Source organism: Aquila chrysaetos, chromosome 26, assembly GCF_900496995.4.
Source record: "Aquila chrysaetos chrysaetos chromosome 26, bAquChr1.4, whole genome shotgun sequence".
Classification (NCBI taxonomy): domain Eukaryota; kingdom Metazoa; phylum Chordata; class Aves; order Accipitriformes; family Accipitridae; genus Aquila; species Aquila chrysaetos.
The window spans coordinates 15,284,186-15,311,529 of NC_044029.1; the positions used below are offsets into that span (position 1 = coordinate 15,284,186).

Here is a 27,344-nt window from a genome sequence, read left to right on the forward strand (position 1 = left end):
TAAAACATTAAGTGCAGCTATTTGAATAAGCGAAAACTCCAAGAATAAATCCATTACGTAAGGATTTACAAGAGACTAAAAGTGAGCCTTTGTGCAAGGCTGCCAGAAACTAAGTTTTTGCAACTTACATGAACTTTCTATTCACTTGCATTTCACACTTAATGAAATTTAAAACAAATTCTTAAATTTGAAGTCAACTTTCACTGTGAGCTCCAATAATTTGTTTTTAGGTAAATTTACAAAACCTCATCTGACAGATTTAACTACTGCCACTTTTTGCTAAGACATTTAAATATTGCCCATTACTGAACAAGGACATACAAGTGTACCTTCTCTTTTATATGCATATGTGAATAAACCCCGAAGTATTAAGAAAATACCAAACCCATAAAGTCTGGAAAATGGAAACATCTGGTTTCTTCTGGCACATTTCTAATATACAACTATGTACAGACTGCTACGGCCTTGGGAGTGGAGAGGGAACACACACAAGCACTATTACTATAAAACTGTAAACAACTGCAGGGTTTTGGTTTGGGTTTTTTTGAACCTAACCTTTCCATCCCTTAATATGGACAGTTTAAGTTCATATGAACAGTATAAGTTTATATTAGCTGTAGTGTCAATCAGGATCAAGGCTGTATGAGAGAGAAAATTTTCAGTGTGATAAGATCACAGACCTGGGACCACCTCTCCTCAAAACAGACCAGAAAGAGCTGCAGTTTTTACAGTTTTATATGTCAATTAGCAAATTCACAAGCCACCTAGGTAAACACTGCTAGAAAGCAAAATAGCATTAAAGGTTTTATGTAACCACCTATTTTCATATCAAAATTGAATGTGTGAGAGCAACATTAGTATGTTTAACTCACTGAATGCAAGATTAGGTTGAGGCATATGCAAGACTATTGCGATGTTTTTAAAGACAGCATCAATGTTTTCATTGTAACATTATCTTTAAATATTGCTGAACACAAGACTTTCCCTGAGGTGTAAACATCAAATAACTTGAACAGCTTTACACATCAGCCCCATTAAACAGTTTATTACAACACTACATCTACTGTAATCAGTGGTGCTGTGTACAGACATTATCATATGAACAGTTTAACATGAACAAACTACTATAAAAACAAGCATTTACTTGACTTTTTCCAATTGCTTGCACATTATAATTGCCAAATGTATATAACCAGTAATAAAGTTGCAAAAGCTATAAGGTTTAAATCACACAGGTTTCCCTCAAATAAAACAGTTAAGCAACATAAAAAAGTAAAAGAGCTACTGGTTACCATGTATGCAGATTTGCTTTATTCAGATCTATTCCTGTTCATTTTATCCATGAATCCTTACAGGCTCAGTTCAATCACATGAAGCAAACTGCTGGACAAGCATCTTTCCTTGAAGAACGTATCTTGTCTTGCACGCTGTTCCTCTTCCTTCAGCTGTAATGTGTCAAAATTTGTGATGTAGATTTTGCTAGTCCCCATAATACACAGAAAATTGTTGGCTTATCTATACATACACAAGTCGTGCATCTACTTCACCGTAAACTAACACAAAATACCCAGAAGCAGTAGCTACTTGTTTGTGCACGAAACTGTTTTCTAATACAATAGTTAAAAATTACTGTTGTTGTACAACAAAGTTGAAAGAATATAAAATTCACAGTTGAAGTACTGAATGATAAAGGAAGAAATAGCTACTGTTCCTGTGACTGATGGAAACATTTATATAGAACATTTCCTAAAGTATGCATTCTGCAAGAGTGAACGAACAAGCACGTAAGGTAATTTTGCCACAACTAGGTTTTTACATTTTTACCTGCCCACTTACAGAAGTTTTAAGCTGGTTTGACATTTAAGTAATGCACTGATTATATAATGAAGTGGATGGCTCACAGCTCAGTAACATTTAAAAGTGCACAGAATCTGATACCAGTACTTCAAAATTTTCAGACTAGTGGCAAGCAGAATGGGCTTCACATCTAAAAATACACACTTGCAGTTTAATCACAAGAACCCACTTTTCAAATAATACAATATAGATTTGCAGGTTTCCTCGCCTACTTGCCCTAGAAAAAAACCCAAGCCCCTACTTCCTACTCTCATCTATTTTGGCAAATTAAGGAACCACACCATTCAGAGTTAATTACTGTAAGAGTTCACAAAATACTTGGGATGGTATAATTCCATACACTGGATTTCAGTTGAATTCCATTACAAAACAGTTAGCTATCTTCATTTCATTAATAATTCACAATTTCAACATTCAGTAATTTCAAAATAGTTTAAATCAAATTGTTCAAAAAACCAACACATTAAATTGTTCATTTGAAAAACAAGACATTTAGAGGAGCAATTTCATGAACGTGCACCAGTACACAGCTGTCAAATATTCTTCAACTATAATAATTTCAAAGCAGCTGGGAAAACAAAGCACTCAATTTTTGCATGAGCAATTGACACACTTCTTCCTTTCCTCAAAGTGACTGTTAATAACAACTTTAAAAAAAATGTGTAACCAAGTAGGCTCTATACACTACAGTATGCACATAAACTAACTCAAATCCAAAGCAGTGACCAGAATTTCTTTTCTTATTCGCAGATTTTGTTCCCAAATCATGAATGTATCATCCAGTAACTACTTTTGGGGAAGTTCCTTCCCCAGAGACCAAAATTTTCATAGCTGTTATGTACATTTAAAATTAATTAGTAGCAAAGTGACAAAGTGCTGCCTCCACAAGAAGATGTGTTCAGAGTTGCAAGCTAAGTTAGCACAAACAGACAGGGGAGAATCTCAGTTTTTTAAGTGTAGAAAGGAAGTATATGACAGCTGTGAGACTGCGTGTCAGAATTTGCTGCTCTCATCATACAATTGCTGTGGCAAGAATAATGGATCTTTATCACTTCTATGGCGACAGTTAACAGATCCAAAGCAACATATATATGATTTATAATACTAGCATAAGAAAACTTCAGTTCCTGGGAATAATTTGCTAGATTTGTAAGGGTACTTATGGAACTACAGGAACTTTAAAGAATGCATGATAAACTGGACTTAGGATTAATACTTTTCATTATAGGGCTCTTAAGATGGTCAGCACCACACTGAACCTTCATTTTAAAAAACATGACCAACTAAAATCCAAAGTGGTGTGCATTTTGGTTCCAAGTATTCTGCCACTGTTCTTGGCAAAACTGGAAGCCTTTGTGGTTCCAAAAGGAAGAAATAAATCTGTATGGATTATACCTTCATGCTCAGCCCTTTTCAGTATTCTACAAGCAAGTAGAATATTGAAGTAAGAAACAATTAAAAAAAAAAAAAAAGATTAAATCTCTAGTCAGTACTTCTTGGCAATGCTGTTTTCCATCTGCCTCAAACTTGTATAAGCTATCTGTCCCAAGCATGTGTTAGGTTTGTACAATTTAACACCATACAGCAATCGGTTTCTCAGCATTTCTACTAATAAACCCCAAAATTCAGACTTATCTGTTAATAGTTATTTTGTGGTTTAAAAGCTAGGGTTTTAATGCCAGAACATTTCAAAAATGAAATCCCAGAACTTAAGTGATCACACATTTTTGTATTTATCCAAGATGCAACTTGAGCACTTTTTTTCCCAGACTCTTACAACAAAACCCAATAGATTTCTTATATATAAAGCATCTTGCAGTAGCAACTGATTTTTTCCCTTTAATTCCAATTATCCAAATAAGCATATAAAAGCTTTAAACAGCTTTTAGAAGTGTGAAAATTCTACAGTAGTTTAAAGCTGTATGTGCATACACCCATCAAGTTTTATCGTAGTGTAACTTCTGATATTTTCAGGGATTGAATTTCAATCTCCCAACATGTTCACATTTCAGTAAAATGCATGATACACACTTGTCATTATATCCTAATAGCTCCTAAGAATTACTTCATGTAATTCTCCTTTATTTTATTTTATTCTATACATAAAGAAAAAAATACACAAAGCAAAAATCCCACAGAAAGTATTAGCTTGAAAGCCAAGAGTTGTTTTAACTTAACCTACATTCTAGAACATCACAAATCTCCAAATACTGTGATGCTTTAGCTATAATACAGTGAGAAAGAAGGAATTTCAAGCTTGACCCTATATTTGTCTTTCTGCACGTAAGCTGAGATACATATGCGACTCTGTTCATCATACATGTACAAACAGATTATTTTACCACCACTAGCACCTTCTTCCATTTGTTGCATATCCCCCCCCCTTATTAGTGTACTTACCTGGCATCTTTGTTCAATCTTAGTGTATAATTTAATAACAACACTAGAACAATTTCCTGATTTTATAAATAATTTTACATGGGAAGAAAAAGAATGGTCCCAAACTAGTTTCATTCATTGTATGTCTTTCTCCTACTATCCCTGCCTGTCTATTCACCAAAAATAACTGATGAACAGAGGAGTATGTTCGGAAAACTCAATCTTTAGTTTACAAATTAAAAAGATGTGAATTATTGGCAAGTCTTTCACATTAATATATGAGGAAGACATAAAAAGGTAGATCAGGCTGCCACAGGAAAACATAAAAATGAAGATCTCTCATTTCTCTCTCTCTCTCTTTTTCTTTTTTGTAAAAAGAAATCTTAGTTCTCAAACCACAATGAGCAAAAGGAAAAAACGGAATTTTGTCATTCTTTGGAGAACACTGCATCAAACCAACATTTTCACTTGCAAATAACTTCTTTATGTTTCAAATAGTATAAAGCTTTAAAGTTTCTTGGGGAACTTTCACAAGCTCAAATTTGTCAAAACTACTCATTTCACAAACAAAAGAAAAAAGCACAGGATGTGGGGAACACAAAAATACAAGCGTGTCTAAAGACACCTCAGAGGACAACAAAATTACAGCAACATGTTCATGGAAAAAATTAATAGAAGTTATGCAGTTACGCATTTGAAATTAAACAATGGCATAAGATTTTCAGTTTGTTTTTCAAACCATCTTACCACCCTCAAGAAAATGAGAAATCACTAAACATTAAGAAACAAGCTATATGTTTCTATAAAGCACCAGAGTAGCCATAAAATACTTTAAGAAGCACATAAAAAGCGGCACTGCTTGCCTCTTTCACTCTATGGTGGATTTCAAATACTGAATCAGATTCAGAAAGCATTATTTCTCTGATGAATGCTAGATGCAGTAGAATAGTGCCAGCCCCACATATATGCTTCCTCAAAAATACACATTTTAAAAAAAGAGAGATTAGGTAGGTAATGTTCATAATAGCTTAATACTAAGAAGATCTGAAATAATCCTAGACAGGTACATATACCCAGGTCTTGAACAATGCTACCACATGATTCACTTAAAATTCCAGTATTACCTAGAAGCTTATTATTAAAGTAATTTACAAAAAGAGACATTTTTCCTATTAATTAACAAGGTTTCTTAAAAGGCTAATTTCATACTTCACTTGATGTTTAAGTGGTTGCTAACACACTGTTACAGGACAGTTCCTACTTATACAAGCAAAAATATAATGAATCTTACTTGAACTATCAGTACCATTTCCCATCCTACTGACACCAAAAAAATTTCAACCATGTTAGGTCTTAGATCACTCCAAAGCTGAAACTATTTCAGAGAGAGCTGAGAGCAGTTTTTGAAGCAGCATGTGAGCCTCCGACTTCAAATGATTTTGCTTACAGTGGTTTGAGAGCAGAAAAATCAGAGAAAAAACATGAAATATGGAGTACAAAGTCTACATACATATCAACTGTTACAATGCTGTGGTTTTGTCTTTGCAATTCAGTCCAAATCCAGTTTAAATAGGAAATAATCAATCAACCCAATAACAAAAACATAAAATGAAAAATTTAACATTCAGCAGTTATAGAAATTCAGACATATTAAGATTGGGACAATGTATCAGCTAGAAATACATCATTGAGTATCAGTTAAACTGAAAAAATAAAATTCTGTCTAAAAAATGTCAGGACTCATGCTGATGAATTTATATTACTATTCTGTTTGTACACTAATTTTGCTTTTAATCCTTCTAAACATCATTCTGTTGGATTCTTAGTTTTCTTGACTAATACAGGTTAGACATTTGTCTTAAATCAATTGTTCTCTTTTATATCTATAGGCTTTCTACAAGCAAAGGCAAGATGTTTCAAGGAAACATTCAGTTTATAGTAATTCTGTAGAATGGATTATCGATGTACATAAAACCTTACTCAAGTGAAGGCACAATAATCTTGCAAGAATTTAATTTTACATCATGAAGTGTACAAACAGAAGTGTAAATACCTGCTATGGTACATCTAAACTTTATTTAATAGAGTTTTATTATTATAAACACATTTAGTAAGTTATCTCTATAAATGTAATACAGTACAAACTGAATTTCACTGTATACAAAAATGTTCACAATGGACCTTTAAAATCCTTCTAAACTAGATGTGTAACACTTTAAAAAAAAAAAATGCCAGTACAGTATCACAGTTATGACTACAGGTACACAATAAGGAGAAGTATAGGTGCCATTCATAGGGTGCAGGCACAGAGGCAACTTCATGTTATCTGGCAAAACACAGTAATATGGGGAGTAACTCTTTTCAGCACTGCTGATATTTATTAAATGACTGAGACTGTTAAATCCGTTTATGAATATTAATCAATGTAAAGAACGAAACAAAAAATGTATGGCAACATACATCTTAGTGAAAATGAAACATACAAACCAGGAGATAACTCTATTTCCTTTATATATGTGTGTGTGTATAAATATATAAAACCAAAACTACAATAAAGCTCTTCTTCATTAAGACAGCAACAAGACAAAATGTTTACAACTTAACTTTAAAAAAATACCAAATGCTTTCATTTACATGCAGAATACTAAATTTGCCCTTTAAATCAAGTTCTTGGGACCTATTTTCTTCTTTGCACAAGGGAACCTTACCTACACAACCCTTCTGAAAGAAAAGAGAAGTCCCAGCACACAACAAAGTTGAAGGATGTTGCATATATAAATCCCACCCGAACAAGACTGAAACCACAGTCTCATTTTAAAACTGTGCTTTGGAAATTATAAAATGCAACCTAATGCTATGTGGTATGTTTTCTTGGGGTGACAGGGTAGGGAATCTGTACCTGGCACAGACACTCCATATCTACATGCACAACACTAAATACACAAAAATTAAAGCTAGATTAATAAAGTATGCCAAGGGTAAAAAAAAAAAAAAAAAAAAAAAAAATCTTAAATTCCAGGTTATTAACAATTTTTAGCATGGCTTGCTCATCTCCACCAGAAGGAAAACACTCTGGAAATGCATCCATCACTCATCTCAATGGTTACCTCCTATTAGTAACAACTATTTGCAAATATCACAAATACTCATTTATGACAAAAAGTAAAAATCCAGTTCAACAAAAGAAACTACATTTGCTTTTGTTAAATCTGTATTTTTATGCTCTGATATTTTACAGTTAAGAACCACAGTTGCTATTTTTATGCAATTCCAGAAATATTTCTACCAATCCATTTTTTATGACAAAAAGTGGCATTAACAGATATATACTGCCAACTTCATTTCAGCTGCCACATTTCACCTTCCTATTTAAGCCTTTGACTCCCCTTCTCTAGGTCAGTTACTGCTTCGTGTGTCCCCTGTTAGTATGTGAACCCAAGACAACAACCCACTTAATACTCAATAGACTACAGCATTTAGTATCAGTTCGTTCTCTCCCAAAGGAGTCAGTGACACAAAAACCTGACTGAAAAACTGACATTTAACTAATACAAAATTATATTTTCACTTAGAAAATATATTTCACTTAAAATACTACATTTTATATGATTTCTAAAAGCTTTTGCTCCATTTAACATCTCTAAGTGAACTTCCATGAATAAATACCACATGCAAATCCGGAAACTAAACCTGAGGGTAAATATAAGAAATGGAAGTTGGGCAGACAGGCAAGTCTGCAAGCTTCAATTTTAATGGAGATGTAGTGGGAAGTTCTTCTAAAAAGAAAAAAGACCACTGCAAACGAATAGGTAGGGGTTTTTCCAATTGTCAAATATAAGGAATCATGGGTAGCTTGAATTCCCAATCCTCAAAATGGTACATTATATAATGTGATGAACATTTCTATGTATTTTAAAGCTCTCAGCAGCACACTGAAAAAAGCATTATTTAGCATGCTACTCTGTAGCTATCTAGACATTTAATGCATGCAAGACTGCGGATATACAAGATAAAAGAACACATTAGTTTGTGAACAACCAGAAAAGAAACAATCCTTGTGTCACACTTTTGTTTACTAGTCTTCATAAAACGACTTTACTGTCAAAGACGGGAGGGAATGAAAAATCAGGGTGGTAGGGAACAACTGATCATAAATCTTATTGAAGATAACACCTGAATTTAGCTATAAGGCAGAAGATACTGACAGGTCACATGTCATAAAATAAAGAGCAAAGTCTGGCTATATTTCCTGAATTTGAGTAAAAGTCACTGGGGAAAAAAAACAAACCCAAACCAAAACCCAAAAAACCCCACCGCCATACTTGTGCAAGGACAGCAACTATATATACATGTGTTCCCTAAATTGAAATAATCCACACATGACCTATGAAGAGCTAAATGCTGCAGTCCTTACACAAAGAGATTTTAAAATACAAAATTAATATTTCAAAATACAAATAAGAAATACAACCATAAATTTCATATAATCTTCTAAGATTACAAAGAGAGCAGACTTACCAGTCTGGCTTACTACTTTTTTAAGAATTGGTTCAATCGCATTTCATAAAAACTGCAAACATTAATACCACCTAAAATTAAAAAGGCGGCATGCAAACTGCAGAAGATAATCACACAAATACTCCCTCCCTCCCAAGACCAGTTACCTGTTGTTACTTACCTACGTTCATGTCAGAGGCTGCAAGAAGAAAGTGATTCAGTACATACTGCAGGACCACTTAAATGCAGACATTAACGGTGTAAATAATCCCAAACCTAGAGTAGTTACTTTTAGTAAGTCAGTAACAGTAAAGTTCAAGAACATGAAACACTCACCTTCTTTAACGATGACGATATTCTCTCTCTCTGTCTCGTTCTCTATCGCGATCTCTGTCACGATCACGATGCCTCTCTCTTTCACGGCTTCTTTCCCGGTAATAGTCATCATGACGATCTCTACTACGTGATTTGTGGCGCCTACTTTTTTCTCGTGACCTACTGTGGTCCCTCTCTCTGGATCGCTCACGTCTTCTAAAAGAAATTACTTCATTAAATTTTTCTTCAAAATACAAGCCATCCCCATGCTGAATTTAATCAAAAAGGGATATGAGAGAACTATCTGTTCACTATGATGCAGATATGGTTTTGTATATAACATGAAAGATAGCTGGTATAAAAGGTGGTGGCTAAGAACTCAGTTACAGATAGTAAGGTGCATCCACTTTCTAATCTATCAAGTCAGAAAGTACATGCTCAGAATGGAGGATGAGATGGCTGAAATCAGCCAGGGGAATGCACCATACCTCAAACGATCACTACAACATGGCTGCTAATCTGCATACTGAAAGCATGTGCCAAAACCAGCTGTCTGTGCTTTTAATATTCAAGGCCAACTACACTACTGCTACAATATCCAAATGAACTAGAGGCTCAGTGTTTGTCCTAACACTGAAAGGGGCATTATTTAAGCTTTGAAAGAAATACCAATCTCTTACTTGTACTAGGTAGAAGAGTCCACGAATTTCAAATCTACCTACTCTCGATTTTTAGATTGTATGACAAACGACAACAGGCAAAATCATTCTGCCCAACTTTTTTTTCCCCAACTTGAGTGTACTTCTACTGCGACAAGTGTGGAGAAGATTACTTTTAAGCAAAATGAAAACTGGCATCAAATATCCTCAGTCATAATTTTCAATAGCAAATTCTAATAAAAATTATGCACTGGACATCTTAATTGATAAAGGATAATTCTATTTTGAAGTTTACACATTGCAAGAGTACCGTGTAGGAAAGGACACTAACTAAAACTAAGAGTTCAATTTAAGCTAGTCAGATCAGTTTTGAAAAGAGGGTTAATTAAAAGGCAGCTAAGTTCTGGAAACCCCTGTTTGGTTCTTTCACAGATTTCTTGTGCAACTCAGCAAATCACTATGCTTCTTACATAACTTAGTTTCTTCTCCGAGAACTAGTCCTGTGCTACACCTTCCCTTTTGTAAGTAAGGGCAGATGGAAGAGGAAAGTTTTACCTGGATCCAGAACCATAAGACTTGGACTCAATTCCATGAAGGCAGTCCTGAAGAGAGCTAATAAGTACTTTACAGCGATCGTCCGCAGATACTTTGGACTGTTTAATTAAGGAAATGGCAGTTACCAAGGTCTCTATAGCACTTCCATAGTCCCCTGAAAATGATACAAGATCATGATCAGAAAACTATACAAATTAAATCAAAGACTTTTATCTGTGACAGTATTACCATTTCAAGTATCTTCTCTTCAACAGCCATCCAGATCATTTACTGTAGAACCAAATATTAAAATACTGTCCAGATCAGTACTCAGAAGGCATTCTCAGAAACTAACCGGAGTACAATACAAAATCAGTCATACGTTGTACCTAAACTCAGCCTCCTATTAGGGAAATGTGGCTTCAGGGCTGCCAGTTTCCTAATAGAAAAGCTATAAACTCTTTTCAGTTGGGTAGAATAGCAAACACATTAATCGAGTTTTACTAACCAGCACTGGCATCCGATACAGCTCTCGAAATGGCACTGCTTGAGATCGCCCTATTTCTATTCATGATTTCTTCAAATTCTGCTTCACTTAGAGGTGTCCTTGCAGCATCCATTTCTCTGCAAGCAATAAAACTAGTATTTAAAAGGTTAAGAAAAACTCCAGCAGCTATCATTGCAGTTTTAACAATCCAAGTTTGCAACTTTAAGCAAAGTGACAAACAGAAAAGAAAGCAGGATCTGGGTTTGGTTTTGGTTTTTGTTAAGGACCATGTTACAGTATAAAATCCTGAAAGCTAGAGAAAAAAAAAAAAAAAAAAGAAAAAAGGTAAAAAACAATTAAGACATTGCTGTATAAATAGACTTATATTCTTGTTCATCCCATCTATTTTGAAGATTCAGCAGCACTTCAATACTGTGCTTTACTAATATTTATAATTTTCATAAAATCCTTGAAGGTATGTAAGTAAGATATTATCCCAATTGAATGAATGTGGAAATACATGTACATAGGCAATGCGACTTTGAGCAAAATTAGAGATTATTTTTAAAACAATACTGGAATTAGAACTATATGATCCTGTTTCCCAGATCTTAACTAAGACCAGAATGCTGTAACTTATGAAAAGCAAATATAGTCTATCATCTTTAAAACACTCAATTTTCTGAATGATACTTCAACATTTTACAGCTAATTTTGTTTTTTTTTTATTTCTGGTCAAGTTCAATGTGCTCCAATTTGATCTCCAGACTGGTCACAGTAAGGAGGAAGCAATAAAGCAGAATCCTCATACTCATTACACTTTTTTACTTTAATTATTAGCTACCTATATAGGGTTTCCAAAGTAACAGAAGTTAACCTATACAAAAATTTTTCCAAAAGTTTTGCAGTGTCCTATTAGCCAGTCTCTGTATCATATAGAAAATTTGGAGAAATACGTCAGAGACAAATGTTGAGACTGTTGAACCGGCCCACTGCTTGATATTTCTAGAACAGTGTTAGTTCTTCTGGTAGAAAGAAAATGCAGAATAATAAGCAATGCTATCCTCTTAATTGCAAGAAGTGGAACAAGATCCTATAGCCAGTTTAGCATAAGAGGAAATGTCTAAAAATTCATACCTCCCTGAGTTTTGAGTATTATTTTTCGTGTGCCTCCCATAGAATGGAATATGTAATTTTTCTCTTATGGACATGTTATTTCCAGTGAAACGCCTATGATATATAATTAATGACAATTTAAATAGTTATGGATGATAGTTTTAACATTATTAATGAAAATACTGGACAGTAAGTTATACTGTCCTATTCCCACTCCTTCCCTCCCCAGACATTCTATAAACTGCAGACAACCTCGATTTTGTCCATCAAAAAACAACCAACACCTTATCGTTTTATTATATTTCAGGCAATTAAGCCAAATATTTGAATTTCTATAGTTTCTGTAGGAACACAGAATGTACAGATGCATGGGATTTTTTAAAATTTGTGGTAAAAGAAGAATCAAAGCAAAGTGTCTTCGCAGAAAACATTTTAAGCAAGAGAAGCATCTCTCATGCTAGCAGTAAAATCACAACTGAAAAATCCAAATGTAACTATGTAAAAAATATCTTTCTTACAATTTATCCCAAAATGTTCTGTGACAAATGCAAATATGGTGAAAATCAAGGAACAGGAGCAAGACAGAGATGCTTGAAAGCACAGATGAAAAAGATGTTTCAAACAAGATGTGAAAAACTTGACAAGTCAAGTCAGAGAGACTCAAAAACTCTGTTCCAGATAGGATTAACCATAGGAAAAGCCACTGCTACAAACATAGCAAGATTGCACCAAATGAGCTGCAGCATCTTGACAGAAAAGGAAGATGAAAGTCTTGCAGTAAAATCACGCCTGGTTTTTGAGACAAAGACTAACTTTGATTTGAATCTGGAAGAAAAAAGGGACTAGCAGAGCTACTGAAAGATGAAAACGGTATGAGCTTGGTATGGCACTGTACTCAACATACGCACATATTCAAAAAGGAGAGCTCCAGAGCATTCTAAAAAGACAGCTTGCAAAGCACAATGATAAAGGTACAAGTCAGAATTTCAAGTTAAGGCAGAAGCGCCACCAGAAGCTGCTGCATAGGAAGCGATATGTAAGTTTGCACGTAGAACACATGGAATAGAGACACTGCCAAATACAAACAGTGAAGACAAACAATTCAGAGCTGAAAAGGGAAAGTGAGATTACTAGTATTGCATTTCAGGATTTTCTTACTGCTACAAACATGCTTCTGAGAGGTATTTCACTGAGAAGTGAAAAGGGGCAAATTAGATGACTGCTGGGATCCCTTCCAGCCCTATTTTGCATCATTTTTAACATTTGCATTACAAAGGAAAACCAAATGCTTCCTACAAGAGGAGTAAAATCTGCTACCAAGCACATCACACCAAAAGTACTCACCTTCCAGGTGGCCCATAGTCACCTCTGTCATATGGTGGAGGTCGGCCATATGGATCTGTCGGAGGTGGGCCACGGCTGTCTGAAGTAGGTATGCCACTATTGGCAGGTGGGGGGAAGAAAGCTGGATTCACATGTGGTGCAGGTGGTGGAGCACCTGGAGGTGGCCCAGGGAGATGTGGAGGAGGTGCAAGAGTCAGGGGTGGCCCAAGAGGGCCAGGCGGACGAGGGGGAAATGGACCGGGAGGTGGAGGTGGACCCTGCTGAGGTGGTGGTGGACCTGGTGGTGGACCATATCCTGGTACTGGTGGTGGAGGACCTGGAGGAAGTGGCCCAAGTGGAGGCTGACCAAAAGGCTGTCCTGGAAACAGAACTGGTGGTGGTGGACGGTCACCACGATTAGGAGGTCCAGCTAATGGAGGTGGGAGGACCTGACCAGGAGGTGGAGGGCCTGGTGGGCCTGGTGGGCCAGGAGGACCTAAAGGTGGACGTGGGGGAGTTTGTCCAGCTAAAATAAAAAAAAAAAAAAAAAAAAAAAAGTAAGTTAATAAATATAAAGAAAGAAAACTTAGCAAAATAATTAAAAATCTTGCCTTTTTTTTAATTCTTAAGAACAACAAAAAACCAAAATCAACCCTTACTGAACAATTTGCAACTTACACAAGACATGCATGGTCCCACCTTGGGTCCAATAGCTTAGAAAATTTTTAACAGTTGCTTGACTATCAATATTTAAAGAGAACAACATTAAATTGAAAACTAGCAACCCACCCCCACCAATCACTTAATCACCTGCTATTGTTACCAAAACCCCCAAAAGCTTACAAAAGCTAGAAAACACTGCATCCTACTTACACCTGCAGCTAGTCTTTCATATGGGGCATAAGATACAATATATATTAAAAATATAGGAAAAGCTATATTGGAGAAGGTAAGATAAATGCTGTACCCAAACCTACTTTCAGGTCCTTATTAGTAGTTTTTCAATTTGACCAGTCCCTTTGACTGTTAGTAGGCAATCTACTACTCAATGACATTCATTAAAACTACTGAAGCTGAAACGAGAACTTCACTGCAATGCAAGCCTGATTGTTAAACAGATCTCTCCCGTATCCGAAACCTGACTAAACGTTAATACCTCCTCTTCAAATTTGTGGCATCCTAAGCACCAACTAACTGACTTCTCAGTAGGCATGAATCAAAGCTGAATTTCTGATGATGTGCAAACCCGAAATGCAGTAAGGAACAGTTACTTTATGCTCTGCAACACAGGCATTCTCACCACATATAGCAAATCAGAAAATCTGAATCACGCTGCACTAAAGACAAGTCTACTTGCTAACACGATCTATCTTAGTTTTTTCATACTTTAAAAATATGTACATCAACACATTATAAAGAATGTCTCTAAAAAATGTTATTACATTGCTATGAAATTTAGGAAGTACAACTCCCTGTTTGAATATCAACAAAGAAATATTGTCAAATCCTATAATCTGGCGGTGAACACTGATTATAGCACATTACTGAATTGCCTTGATCTTTATAATTCCCCAAATAAGTATGCTGCATTAATACAAGAAAACACAAATGAAATTGAAACTCCATATATGAATTATTTTACCTGGGAAAGGTGGTGGTGGCCCTCCTGGCCCTGCTGGTCCAGGGAATCTGTCTCCACCTGGAATGGCACCTGGAAAACGACCTCGCCCTCTATTACTAGGTGGAAATGCTGCTCGTGAGCTTCCTCCTGGGGGACCAGCTTTACCTTCCCCAGACATCTGGCCAGACTGTGTGGCTGCAATGGAAAAACAAAAGTGTAATTACATAAATCAAAATAGGTTGAAGCTTTTCAACTCGATCTAAAGTTTTATGCAGCACTAAAGCATGACCTTATGAGCACCAACTTGTTTCTCAGTACCCAAACCCAAAGCTATTCGGGGAGGAAAAAGTGCTTTGCTAAAATATGACAGTGTTCCAATATCCCCATACTAATGGAATAGCATCTGGGGAGACTGTCAGTCCTCCTAATGCAGCCCAAGGCCACAAAGGAACACATTTACACATGAGGACTGGGAAGCACACGACAATATGCTGGAGGAAAGCACAACACAGAATCTCTCTTCGCCATTTTATCAGAAGCACAACTTATCCAGACATCAGAATTCAGTCCAATTTGTCTACAAATGTTAAATTTCTAAATGCTGTTGTGTTGGTTTTTTTTTTAAATGAAATCCACAAGAAAATGAGAAAGCTGCTCCAACCATAAGACAAGAGCTTCACAAAGCTGCAACCTTCTTTCAGCAAGTGCTCTCTCTTGCCAAAACAACAGATCCTCAGTACATTAAGTGATTTTTTTTAATTTTTACTTTTAAAAGGACCATCTTCAAACAAAACTGCAACTTCATTCACCTTACTGGAAGTACTTTATAGCTATTTTAAACCGCGTAGAGATTATCAGATGCCGAGAGAAAAAGTTGCAGTACTACTTTTGGAATAAACTTCTATTTTTTCCAAGACAGTACATGAGAAAGGCTTACTTTTCCTTGACTGCATTTCAAACTGACTCAGGAATTGTTTATTACATGGAGTCACAACAGGATTTTGCCCATGCAATTCTCTTTTAGGCAATAAATCCATCAGCTTTTTGGAGGATGCTTCTGATCCCACACCCACAAGGGCAAACCTGAAAGAAAGAAAGAAGAAAAAAAGTTACACCACAGTTTTTCCACTTCCTGGATATCCTGATGCCTCATGAAAAAGGTTACACACAGTAAGCAAAAGAATACTTGAAAACTAAATACAGAAACCGTCTCACAGGTCTTAGTCCGGTTTTCAGAACAGATACAGTAACTCAGTCTAGTACAAGTACAAGGTGCATCAAAATATATCACAACAAAGGCAGCTTCTTGGTAGCGTATCAATACACTATATATTAATTCATATGATCAAGTTATTATTAAGCATTCAGTGTGTTCTCATTATTACTAAGGAGAGAGAAAGGCACATTCATGCAAGGAAGATTAGGTTGTCAGTGAAAAATGGGCTCAAGCGCTCACTTTCAACAGTTAATGGAAAATAAAGCACGTAAAGAAAGATATAATAATGGAGGTTAGGGGAACACTATTTACACTATGAGGAACAACAAATATCACCACCACATGAACTGAAATCTAGGAGTAGAATCTTAACGAAGAGTGCCAACAAGATTTAACTCACAAAATAGTGAGACACGCAATACCGTCATAAAAAATTATGCCGGAAATTTAAGTCATTAGTATGAAATTATACACCCAGTCATTGTTAAATAAACAAACATTATTAGTTCGCATACTGACAGTTATGAAAATTGAGAACTCTTTCCCTTTTTCCACCCTCCCAAACTTCAGTCCATTTACAGAAAAAACAAATGACAAGTTCTTACCCTTTAGACTGGCCATTAGCACGATTTTCAAAAAATTTTATCTCCAAAATATCATTTACCCCCAGTGAATGAACTGCTTCAGTTAAGTCTTCATCTGTTGTCCACTGAAAAATATTTTTAATATTAAGCTATGAAAGCTTATCTAAAACACCATGAAAAGGTCAACTAAGTTTTCCATGCCTTTTTTTTTTTGTGTGTGTGAAATTGGTCAAGAGGAATACTTTATTCAGGCTGTCAATATTTTCTGACTTTTGGAGAGCAGTCATTTATATTTTACAATTCTCAGAAAATTAGTTTTAAAAATATACACACTTCCCCATATGCTACATTGCATCAACTCCTCCACACAGTATACCAGCTACAGTATGCAAAAAAAATTTGTATTTGAGTAACTTTTGTTTTCTGAGAGTGCAAGGCTTCAACTGAACTATTTCAGTAACTTACTTTTTCCACACCTGATCCATTTTTTCTCCCACTGATTCTATTATTTCTACAAAAAAGTCAATTTAAAATGCCGTATTAACCAGGTGCTTTGTGAGAGCTTTGACTAATCAGAGTTTAGTGAACTACGTATTACTTGCACAAAAATAGCAGGATTTACAGACAAAAGAAGGGAAACTAGTACAGAAACCATGGTTAGAAACAACTGCTTCCACTTAACCAAACCTACTTGCTGCAACTTCCTATTAATTACTACGTACCATTTAACAATTTCACTCACATCTGAAGATACAAAAATACACCAATAATTATTGTTTTTTTCTTAGTTCTGTAACTCCATCACCTCTTCAAATTTCATATGGGAAGTGCAAAGCAGGCTTTCAAGATTCTGAACTACTTATCTGATCTCTCTCAAATCAAGATTTCTTTTAAAAATTCAATAAATTACTTTCCTGAGAGCTAAACACAAAGAAAACAAGCACAATTTGCTTTAGAAATTGTGACATTTGACTTGGATGAGTTCAGCTAATTCATGCGCATTTCACTAATTCCATTCATATATTTTAGAATGGTACAACTGTTAAGTCAACTGCTCCTTTACTTACCTGTTTAGCTCCTGAAATTAGGATACTGTAATAAGCAATGAAAAAACACCTAAACACCCACAAAGTGTTCTTTTCCAAGTTTAGCACTAGGAAGAAATTAATCAGATGGGAAAAAGCCTTGAATGAGAACTTTTCATGCGTGGACTTGCAATAATTTGATTTCAGGTAAACAGATATAAACTCCAGTTAGTTCAGGTACTGACCAGCTCTTGCACTTTGTTTGCCTAACTGCAATTGATTTTTAAATGCTTTAATGCTAACAAAAGTAGTTGTCTTAAGAGCAACTGCAGTTCATTGAGTTATCCCAAACCTGTTACTCCTAGGACAGCAGAAATAAGCCTCAAGGCAAATACCTGAAAACAGTTTTGTTGGAAGAGTCACTGCCCTGGAAAAAGGGAACTGGAAAAAGGCGCAAAGTAATTTCAAGAAAATCCCTGAGAACATTCCAGTTCCTTTTTAAACTAAAAACTTCAGCAAGGGTTTACTGAAAAATAGGTTCATTCAGTAGTCTTAAGTATCTCCAGACATACAGTATTTGATAATTTAAGCTTGTTCTCCTCTTTCATTCAGCTCTCTGAAAGCCTTAAGAAGGTGGTAGCACAAATACCCCTTCATAACAGTTAAAACACAAGAGGAAACTTTAAAGTTCATATTTACTGAAGATTTCCTTGATCTTTTTGACATCAAGACAGCTCCAGACAGGCTTACTAAATTTCAGGTAAAAGGAAAAAAAAAAAAAAAAACAACAAAAACCCACTTGCTTTGCTGTACTCTTAATACTTCATTTAAAACAATTTTTAAGCTAAAAATATTTACAAAGAACTATGTTCATAATTTTAAAACTCCTGGCTACACCTAAATAGTAATAGGATACTTACCCAAGTAAGATTTCCAATGTACAAGGCAATTCTTTTTCCAGTATATGTATAGACAACATTTGGTGCAGCTCCTTTACCTACATCATCCCCAACAGATGGTGGGAGAGAATCCATGTAATCACGATCTTCTGGGGCATCTCCATTATTCGCAGATGGAGAAATTACATCATCATATAAATCAATCTGATCATGTCCACCATATTCAGCTTCCTAAAATACAAAAGACACCTTGATTATATTTAACATTAAACACTCTTAAAACTTACTTGAAACAAAATGCTGTGATAGCTGCCACATTCCACAGACGTGGCAAGTCTGATCCAATATCTACACAACACTCCCGCTAAAAAGCTAAGCCCCAGTTTCATCCACATTAAAGTATATAAAATTCTTATGACTTCTATTATATTCTAAATTGAACAGAAAAAAAAAATCCACAAAAAGTACCTCTGGCCACTGTTTTGCAATACTTTTGCCCTTGTAATATAAGCAGAAATCCAAAAATCCCACAAGCCCTACTCCCAGAATTAGAGACATGAGCAACGTGCAAAATGAGAGGCTAACATTCTTTCTCAAGCAAATCTTTTTTCCATTAAAACATTTGGTAGAGTAAACAGACCAAGCTTCAAGAACCCTACTGACAAACTCCACATTCTACCTTTCAGATCTCTGCTGCATTCCTAACTTGATTTTTATCTCCTCATTCACAGAGGGGCCAGACAGGGACAGAATTCTATTCTGTTTCATTAAATTTAATAAACCCAACGGTTTATATTTATTAAACATTTATTTATTCATGGGCTACAGAGGGACTATTCTACAGCATGAGTCTGCCTCTGGAACATTTTGGTTCAGAAAAGCAGTGTGGGGTTTTGGAGTGAATCACTCCCTTCTCCCTTGGGTTGGTACAGGTTAACAGCACAGCTCTAGCCAAGTGAACTAGATTCCTTTCAGAGGGAATGGAAGCGAGTTTCTTTCCAGAAGTTCTGCTTCATGTGCTCAACAACTGCATCCTACCTACTAAATGGGAACAGAGAGGTCAAGATCAATCTGTGGTCCTTCAGATAGCTTTGAATCAGAAGTGTGGTAGGAATATTTGGTCCAAAAAGCCAGACCAAATTTCATCTGAAGTAGACCATGCAAACAGCATGTTGGGTAGATGGAGGGGCATAAGCACCGACTGCCTCAATCTGCTGATGTGCTACTACCAAGCCATATTACTTTTTATTATAGACAGCTGTGCTGTCATCACCGAAGACAGACAATTAAGAGAAGGGTGAAACATGTTGATTGTAAATGATAATAATCTCCTTCACAAAAACACGCAAAAACTTTTTTTAAAATACAACGTAACCTTAATCAGTGGGATTGCTTAACTCCAAATATGAATGAAGCTGGGTGTTGTATATTTGCATTAAGGAACTATTTTTAAAACAAAGACTTCTTTTGATACTTGCCATTTTTCATCTTATATACTGTCACTCACCATATTCAATGGTGATCAACTCCACAATGGGACACTGCTATCCTTTTTTACTACCTACCAATCACTTACGATCAAACAGCCCAATCTGTGTGAGGGAGAGGCACCATCTAAATGTCTACTGACAGGAAGGCAATAACTTCTCAGTGAACAACAGTGGTCTGACAAAGCTTAGGAGAGCCTAGCAGTGTTTAATGTTAACCTTCAGCTTTTATACTGACTTTCATAGCTTGCTTTGCCACATGCAAAAGTTGGACTTCAAAAGCCTGCAGAGGATTCCTGGACTTCACCCTGATCCAGAACAGAAACCACCTCACCAGGTTTGATATCGGAGATATTTCAGCATCCACTATCTTGTGATTCTCTATCTAGAAGCCCACACAAACATCCTAGATAGAATAGTTCAAGGTACCGGATATGGTGACTAGAGAGAATCAAGTTGGATTCCACAGAAAAGAGGCTGCAAAGCTAGCAATCTTGATTGAAAACCCAATATATCCACAACCATCATCAGATGCTCAGCTGTCTTGAAAATACGAAAACATTCATTATGAACTGGTATTCATACAGTGAGGGTATCGCTAAAACAGAAAAAATAAATAAATAAAACAAAACAGGTAAGCTAAGTTTTGGCATTGTCAATCAAGTAGATTTGATCCTCAGTAAACTGCACTGTCCCAATACGCCCTAAACTTCAACAGAAAATTTATCTTAAGATAAGTTTATCATCATTACATTAAGTAAGCGTTTCATATTTTCACCTAGTCTGTCCAGTTCTCTGTCTCAGTTTGATTCCTCCTATCATCACAGCTAATGAAAGTAGGTTCAAAGAACAGCCTGGGACAGGCCTAAACATGACATCTTCCAGCAAGATTAAGGATGATGTCACAAGGCAATTAAGGAAATCCTCTGCTAAACATGCAGTAATTCTAGTCATCTGTGTGTATGGATGATGACTTCAGGGAAGTAGAATTTAGTCTTGGGAGACAGATCCAAACGGGCAGCCACCAGTCTTACAGCAGATGTACACTAACCTATCCCTCTGAGAAAGCTAAAGTCAGCATTGCCAAAATACCAGAGTAGGCAGCAGTATACAGCTCTGCTGCATTTCCCTAGTGGCAAGAAACTCCTCTGAAACAGATCAAGTTTCTATCACATAGGCTTTCAGGTCACCATCAAAGGAGAGGGAGAGAAATAGCAGGGCAGCACAGTCTGCACGTAATTTGGTGGCGGGGGGGGGAGGCCCAAAGCACCCAACAGCATCAGTGCCTTAATTTAAATCAATAAAAACACAACAGAAACCCTGATGTTGTTCACTATAATCTCTTCTTAGATCGTCCTGGTTTTGCATCAGCATAGAATTCAGTTACCAGTCTGTCAACAAGGTGTGTGGTTAGATGATTAATAATGATCTGAGTCAGCAACTGCAAGTGTAGATGGAAGAGAGGTGTCTCGATGGCTGTTGCAGAAGATCCCACAACCCCTCCTCCTTCATATGTGTACCATGGAAACTTACCTAAACACACCCTTCTTTCCCAGATGCAGAAGAGTAAGAAAAAGAATACAGGAAGCATTACTTCTCTAGTCTTAGCTGTTTCAACAAATGCTCTGCCTGTACCAGGAATTGTTTTGGACCTCTTCCGACTTCCTTAGTTAAGAGAAGACCATCAAGCACGAAGGAAAATTATTTCTACTCAATTATAGTCATTTACAATCTTACAAATAAACATGCTAAGAAACAAAGTCAGCATCGTTATTCTGGCCCCCTCTATAACCGACTCAGAGTAGCAATACGTTTCCAAAGCCCATGTTTTAACCAGACCACAGTCTGAAATACCAGACCATTTGCTCTGGAAAATCAAGACTGAGATTCCACATTCTGTGCTATTAAGTGGGACTGGGTGAATAAAAAGGGTACTGAAAAGATAATGCTCTCAAATATTCATGCCAGACTAGCTGTTACACTTCCAGTTACTCAGCCCTTCCTCAATATTTTGTATTTTAATTACCATTCACAGTGTTTTGCAACATTCAAATATGAAAGCCATAAACACATGGAACATCACGGTCGTATCCAGAAGAGACAAACTAAAAGTGTCATTTCTTCTTGGAACTTAGCAGCCATACTCCTCTGAGTTGCTGAGAAGAACTGGTCAGTCCCATTACAAATGCTGTTTTGGAAATGGGTTTGTGGGGTTTTTTTTAAATAAAATTTCTTTAAACTGTACATACATCTCTGAGACTTGCTTCTTCTGCTCAACTCTGTTCAATTTAAGAGTTAAACACTAAATTACACCTCCAAAAAGACATTAAAAAAAATCGGTGATTTAAATAAAATTTCATGAAAAAAATTGCTATTGTTTCTCCAAAAAACATTCAATTATGAAAAAGCAAATTATCCAGCTTCTCCCTTATTTTTTTAATTCAAGTTACAGTGTATGGGGTCAAAAACTCTAAATACACATTAGCATGCTCACTTTTTAAAGTTTGTAGATCCTGAAGAATAACAAGTTAAAGAGATAAGCAAAAATCTTTCTGGTTTCGATTAGCTGCCTGAACACACACAGGAACCTTAACAAATCAGCAGGCCTTTGATGTTTCTAAAATAGCACGCTGCCTGTGGCAGAACCATCCACCATGGTGGACAAGTTTGTTAGACCATAAAATTCATGTTTACTCTACAGGCCCAAACACTCTCAGCTCTACAACTGGCACACCACTAAAATTTAAGCAATCTGATCGCTTGTCAAATAGAGTAACTAAAAATTCACAAGTAGTCAAAAGTATAAATTAAATGTAGGTGATATTGCTGTTTGCATTAGAACAAAGCTAAGAGGCACCAGATGAGACGGTTTCAAGTTTTCTTTGTAGTTTGATATTTGCAAATATACAAAGGTTATCTCTTCCCCAGGCCCCCTTCAGCAGATCAACAGAACTGATGAAATAGTATGTGCAATACCTTATTGCATATAATTTTATAATAAGTGCAGGTCTGCCAGCTTATGTTTTTTTTATGAACAGGACAGCTCTGTCCTTCTGAGTAGAAATTTATACCACAATATGTCCATCCCCTCCGCTAATGAGACAACTGTCCTCCTTATATAAAGGCTGTTTTTAATAACCTGGTTTATGTGGCCATTAAATGCTAGCTTTTATTATTTATTACACAAAAAAATAATTTTTTCTCTGTGGTACAGATAAGAAGTCAAGAGAGTAACTAACACATTCCTAAGAATCCGTAGCCACAGAGGTTTCCAGATAATTAGCCTCTTAGCTGCTTACTCCATCTAAATCACTTTTATTATCCAGTTACAAAATACAAAATCAAAACTCTTTCATTTCTAATTTGTTAGTATTTAAATATCAAACTAGAACACTACGGGCATGTTTAGACATATCTACAATGCAACTATGCAAGTATACTCATTAGAGTATAAACAAAGCAAGCACTTTTTCCACAACATTAGAATCCTTAAATTGTTTTGTATCCTCTGCTTGGTCAGAAGGATTTTTATGTGTATACATACATATAATATGTATAATAAAAACAGGTTTTTACTGTTTAATTATGTGCATGTGTCTATGTGAAAAAACAAACTTGGGAAATGCAAAGCTGATCAGAGCACCAGAGAATTTGACAACGCACGGTCACATCTTCGTGACTGCAGGAAAGTAACTGGGTTTGCTGGCCAAAGTTGCAGGCAACCTTGAGTCAGATCCAAGCTGGCCTCATGCACCGGCTCCTCCTTATCTCAGTATCATGCGCTGATACTCTAGGCTTTTGCGTACAAAAACATACCCTGATATTTGCTAAAGCGCCCCTAATCTTACTGTGGTCTTCTGCCATCAAGAGAATGCCAGCCTCAGCCATTTGTATGCAGATAACGCAGTTCTCATGTGAAGCACAGATCTGTTTCTTGAAGAGCAAGATGAGTAACATGTAGGGAGATGGTCAAAGTAAAATATGCCATGCAGTACCTATTCTTACAGGTTACAAGCAATGTATGCAGGAAGTACTACGTTTATGAGACTCTCATCTCAAAATGAGACTTTATAAATAAACACGAAAGACCACTGGATGGGGAAGCCAGCTTAGAAGAACAAAATGGAAAATGACTCAACCAAGTTCTGAAAATATAAAAGGGGGGGAGCAAAAAAAAGCACGCAAAAAAGGTGGAAAAAAGTGCAAAAAAAAGGGAAAGCATGATTTAAAAAAAATAAATACAGCTGGTGGGACTCAAATTGAGTAACGCTGTAAGCCCAAGGACAAAGAATACAATTATGATGAACAGTAAGTTCATGAAAGAGTAAGAGCAACCCTGACAGACATAGTTTTGATGAGCTCCAGATGGAATGGGAAAGATGCATTTTCACTAAAAAGATCAGACTTCAAGTCAAGTTAGTCAGCTCTTTGCAACCAACACTAAATACAACCCAAGACAGTTCTCAGTTGTCATCCATCTTAGCCACCTTGTAAACCCATGGCTCTGTGGTCTTTATTTCACCCTTATAACCTGTGGTTCATTAAGCACTAATCAAGCAGAACATTCCACCCTCCCTTCTCCTGGAAAAAGGCATTAGAAAAAAAAAAAAAAAAAAATCCCAGAAGAGCCTCAAGGATGAGTACCTTGAGGCCCAGAACAAGATAAAACAACCCAAGGCAGCTCAACCAGCCACAAGTCCTAAATGGCCCTAAAAGTCTTAATTTACTACAGATGCAAACAAAAGTTTTGTCCCAGCTTGGGTATAAATACAGTTATACTGCACCCAGAACAACTAAGCTACACAGTATATTTTTCAGTCCCTGCTACTGGCAAAACTAGAGGAAAGGGTTCCTGTAGTCCAATGTGAACAAATATTGGTAAGTCGCATTAACGTAGCACAACACAATCAAAAAACAACAGCTTATTGCTTTACACATAAAGCAATTTTTCCCTACAAGTATGGCATTCTGTAAAATGTCCGCTACATAAACAAACAAGTAATGCAAATCACTTTCTCCCTACAGCATTTTCTTAACTGTCATCTTCAGCCATCCACATATATGCAGAACCATGTCCCGTCTTACCAATTTAAGCTGTCAGCTTCAAATCAGAAACAGTAATTCATGACTAGAAGCTTATAGAGGACCCATCACAATGATGTCAGAAGTAGTAAGTAATAGTGCAGGCAGTAACAACTAGCCTTCTTTCATACTTGACAGAAGGAAACGGGAAAGTGCAGAGGTGTCACTCTCAGTAAAACTTTCTATTTTAAAGTAATATAGTTCAACTGAGCAGGTCCTGAGACAACATGAAAGTCACAAAAATGAAACTTGGAAAAGAACAAACAGCAAAATTTTGGGGGTGAAAGAAAGACCAACCACAAAACAAAGCCAAACTGAGGGAAAAGGGGCACCGGCCTCTTCTCACTTTTCTGCCCTATATCTTGCAAGGATCACAAACTGACGAAGCAGACTACAGAAACGCAGCCCCATCAGGAGAGCAACTGGGGTGAATACAGCAAAAAGAGCAAAAGGGTCTCCTGACCGCTGGAATAAGCCAAACCAAATTACCACAAGACTCTCTTCATCTGTACCATCACCCTTCCTTGCACCATGGTATAGGGAGCATCAATATTAACCACAACCTGAGTAGACCAGGACCCTGTGAGTGCAACAGAGCATCCCCGTCACTTTTGTTCTGGCAGTATTTGTCTGCACTACACTTACAGCACAGAACTATTCTACTGTGAGGGCTTCTGCACATGTGAATTTACACAAACACTACCGGATTCAAATTAGTTTTTTTCTGAAAAACTTGATTTGTTATCAGTGTTTTACCTGGAACTGATTAAACCAAAACCAAGTTATTAAAGAAACCGAAGAGATGTACTTTTATGCTAAATGGTATTTGTCCTAGGGTTCATCCCCATTTAAATTCATATAATGGGTGTTCAGCTGTAAGGGACAAACCTTCATGTGGAGGCAAACTAAGAGCAAATCAGTCCTCTCCATCATCTGCTTGCTGATATGGCATTTTTTTATAGTATACCTTTAGGAGATTACTAATCTTCTGAATTACTTTATCAATAAATATCTAAAGAATTAAAGTTTCCTGAGGTAGTTATAAGCTGCTTTCCAAATTAACTGTGACTTCCATAACCTGTTACCTACTTCCCAGTTGTCTGTAGGGCAGGCAGGCATACAACTGTAAGCCCAGTAAAGGTGTGAAAGTGCAGTTGTTCTCGGTTATTTATGTTCTAGGGCAGGAACAATGCAATCTGGGGCAACACAACCTGGAGAAGTGCAAGAGCCACAAACAGGACAGATGGCACACAGAACTGGTAGGAACATCAGGTTTTGGTAGGAAAGTAGGCACACTGCTTTTTGGGAAGGATGAGGGGTAAGAAAAGAACTAGAAAAGTGGACGGCTTGCAATCCAGGGAAGTTGTGTTTATTTCATCCACACTTCCTGGCTAAAATAGAGCTCCTCCTCTAAAGAAGAGCTGTGCGACTTTCGTAACGACTAGGGAGAGAACAGCGAACCAAAAAAAACCCCAAAACCCACCCAACATAAAAAAGGGAGATAGTTTCTCCAGCGCTGCAGAATAAATCTGCACTAGTCCTGCCTCCCCCGCAAAGAGCGGCCGAGAAACTGTTACCGCTCGGCGCCTTTTTTTTTTTTTTTTTTTTTTTTTTTTATTCATCTCCGAACAATGGCAGCGGTTCCCCTCAGCCGCCGGGAAGGAGCTGCTCTCCCCACCGCATCCGGGAGGGTCCCGTCCTCTACGGCCTCCTCCGGCGCGGGGCGGGAGAGGGATCTGGAGCCGCTCCTGCCTTCAGAAGGGAGGGAAGGGAGGGAGAAAGGGAAGGCGCTCGCTCCCGGCGCACCGCGGCCTCTCCCGCGCCCTGCCCGCCAGCAGCCTCCCCTCAGAGACCGCGGCCGGCGCTGCCCGCCAACACCCGCCGGGCCTGAGGCGCGGCCTGTCGTCCCCTCCCCGCCCCGATCCGCGCCCTCGGCGGCGGCGGGAAAAGCCCGGCGGCGGCAGCCGGCCGAACAATGGCGGCGGCGGCGGCAACGGCGGCGCGGCCCGGCCCGGCCGCCTCGCTGAGGGGCCTGCAGGCGGCGCGGCGGCGGCGGCGAAGGCGGGCGAGGGAAGGGAAGGGAAAGGAAAGGAGGGGAGGGGCCGGGCCGGCCCGCGCGTACCTGGTTGAATTCCTCGCCCACGTCGGCGTAGATGTCGATGTGGTCCACGCCGTCCGCCATGATCCCGCCCGGCCGCGCCCGGACCGGAGCCGCCGCCGCCGCCACCGGGAGGGAGGGGGGAGGGAAGGAGGGAGGGAAGGA

General features: G+C 37.4%; 1 protein-coding gene across 6 annotated transcripts; it reads right to left on the minus strand.

Moving 5' to 3' along the window:
* Positions 1-1,029: 1,029 nt before the first annotated feature.
* CPSF6 (cleavage and polyadenylation specific factor 6) lies at positions 1,030-27,344 on the minus strand. Of its 6 annotated transcripts, none has more exons than XM_030002698.2 (11): positions 27,204-27,344; positions 18,534-18,743; positions 16,610-16,713; positions 15,726-15,871; positions 14,810-14,983; positions 13,189-13,693; positions 11,866-11,958; positions 10,750-10,865; positions 10,263-10,416; positions 9,070-9,264; positions 1,030-1,445 (listed from the first exon to the last, which is right to left on the minus strand). In XM_030002698.2, exons 1-10 carry the CDS (start codon positions 27,261-27,263, stop codon positions 9,075-9,077), a joined length of 1,752 nt encoding a protein of 583 aa, XP_029858558.1. In that variant the 5' UTR covers positions 27,264-27,344; the 3' UTR covers positions 1,030-1,445; positions 9,070-9,074. The 6 variants fall into 6 exon arrangements, with proteins under 6 accessions (XP_029858558.1, XP_029858559.1, XP_040976378.1 ...); XM_030002699.2 differs by having other exon boundaries at positions 1,030-8,932; XM_041120444.1 differs by having other exon boundaries at positions 1,030-8,971.

Bases quoted from the DNA above. Each gene is read 5' to 3' on its own strand.
- CPSF6 (XM_030002698.2), bottom strand. From the start codon at position 27,263: ATGGCGGACGGCGTGGACCACATCGACATCTACGCCGACGTGGGCGAG. The intron at 11,959-13,188 runs GTGAGTACTTTT...TATATATCATAG, and splicing joins GACTATGGGCCACCTGGAAG to GCGTTTCACTGGAAATAACA. The intron at 10,417-10,749 runs GTTAGTAAAACT...TATCATTTTCAG, and splicing joins TGTATCGGATGCCAGTGCTG to GGGACTATGGAAGTGCTATA.